Source organism: Gekko japonicus, unplaced genomic scaffold (assembly GCF_001447785.1).
Source record: "Gekko japonicus isolate JY-2015 unplaced genomic scaffold, Gekko_japonicus_V1.1 scaffold1242, whole genome shotgun sequence".
NCBI lineage: Eukaryota > Metazoa > Chordata > Lepidosauria > Squamata > Gekkonidae > Gekko > Gekko japonicus.
The window spans coordinates 555,406-556,363 of record NW_015172041.1 but is presented as its reverse complement, the minus strand read 5'-3'; the positions used below and the strand labels follow the sequence as shown (position 1 = coordinate 556,363).

The following is a 958-nucleotide window of genomic DNA, read 5'->3' as shown; positions in this document are numbered from 1 at the left end:
GCCCTTTCCCCCCGTGGCGAGTGGATCTACTGCGTGGGTGAAGACTTTGTGCTGTATTGTTTCAGCACAGTGACCGGCAAGCTGGAGAGAACTCTAACCGTGAGTATTTATTGACTTCACTTCTATCCAGTGGGGGGGACCCAAAGCGGCTTATGTAGTTCTCTTCGCCATTTTGTCCTCACAACCACCCTGTGAGGTAGGCTAGGCTGAGAATGTGTGACTGGCCCAAGGTCCCCCAGCAAGCTTCCATGGCAGGAGTGGAGATTCGAACCTGGGTCTCCCAGCTCCTAGTCCAACACTTTAACCACTGCATCACACTGATGTGGGAGTAGCAGACTGTGACGTAAGGTTATCTGTGACATCATGCCAGTTTCCATGTTACAGTATTGATACAGGCAGGTCGGATCTTTGCAGCATCTATATATCTAATAGCCAAGTTGCCCCTCCGTGCGGATATCTAAATGTGCACATTGGGGGCACTTGGGGGGCAGAGAGATTTTCCTGCACACTTGGAGCAGTCCCCAGGTGTGCAGAAAAATCTAAAAAGTTGAAAAAAAAAATGGGGGATATTTAAATCTCCCCAAAAGTGAAAGCGTTCCCTGCACATGCGCAGGGAATGCTCCGGCCATTGGGGGGGAAGCTCGGCAGGCCTAGTGGCTGGGCGCCGCTTGGGCCTCGCCACCGGTGCTGGGGGTGGGGGGTGGGAGAAGGCTCGGTGGGCCCGGCAGCTGGGAGCCGCTCAGGCCTCACTGCCAGTGCCCAGGTGGTGTGGGAAAAGGCTCGGCAGGCCCGTGCCGCTCGCTGCTGGTGCGGGGAGGGGAGAAGGATTGGTGGGCCCGGTGGCTGGGAGCCACGTAGGCCTTGCCACTGGTGCAGGGGGGCAGGGGAGAAGGATTGGCGGGCTGGTGGCTGGGAGCCGTGTGGGCCTCACTGTCGGTGCCGGGGGGGGGGGTTGGGG

General features: G+C 58.1%; 1 protein-coding gene across 1 annotated transcript in view; it reads left to right on the top strand.

Annotated features, from left to right (window-relative positions):
- SMU1 (smu-1 suppressor of mec-8 and unc-52 homolog (C. elegans)) overlaps window positions 1–958 on the top strand; it is a gene marked incomplete at its 5' end in the record, with an annotated part of 9,342 nt that overhangs the window by 5,569 nt on the left and 2,815 nt on the right. Inside the window, one exon of the mRNA XM_015420674.1 lies at window positions 22–99. Within this exon, the coding sequence (XP_015276160.1) occupies window positions 22–99 (78 nt within the window). The remainder of the gene's footprint in view (window positions 1–21; window positions 100–958) is intronic.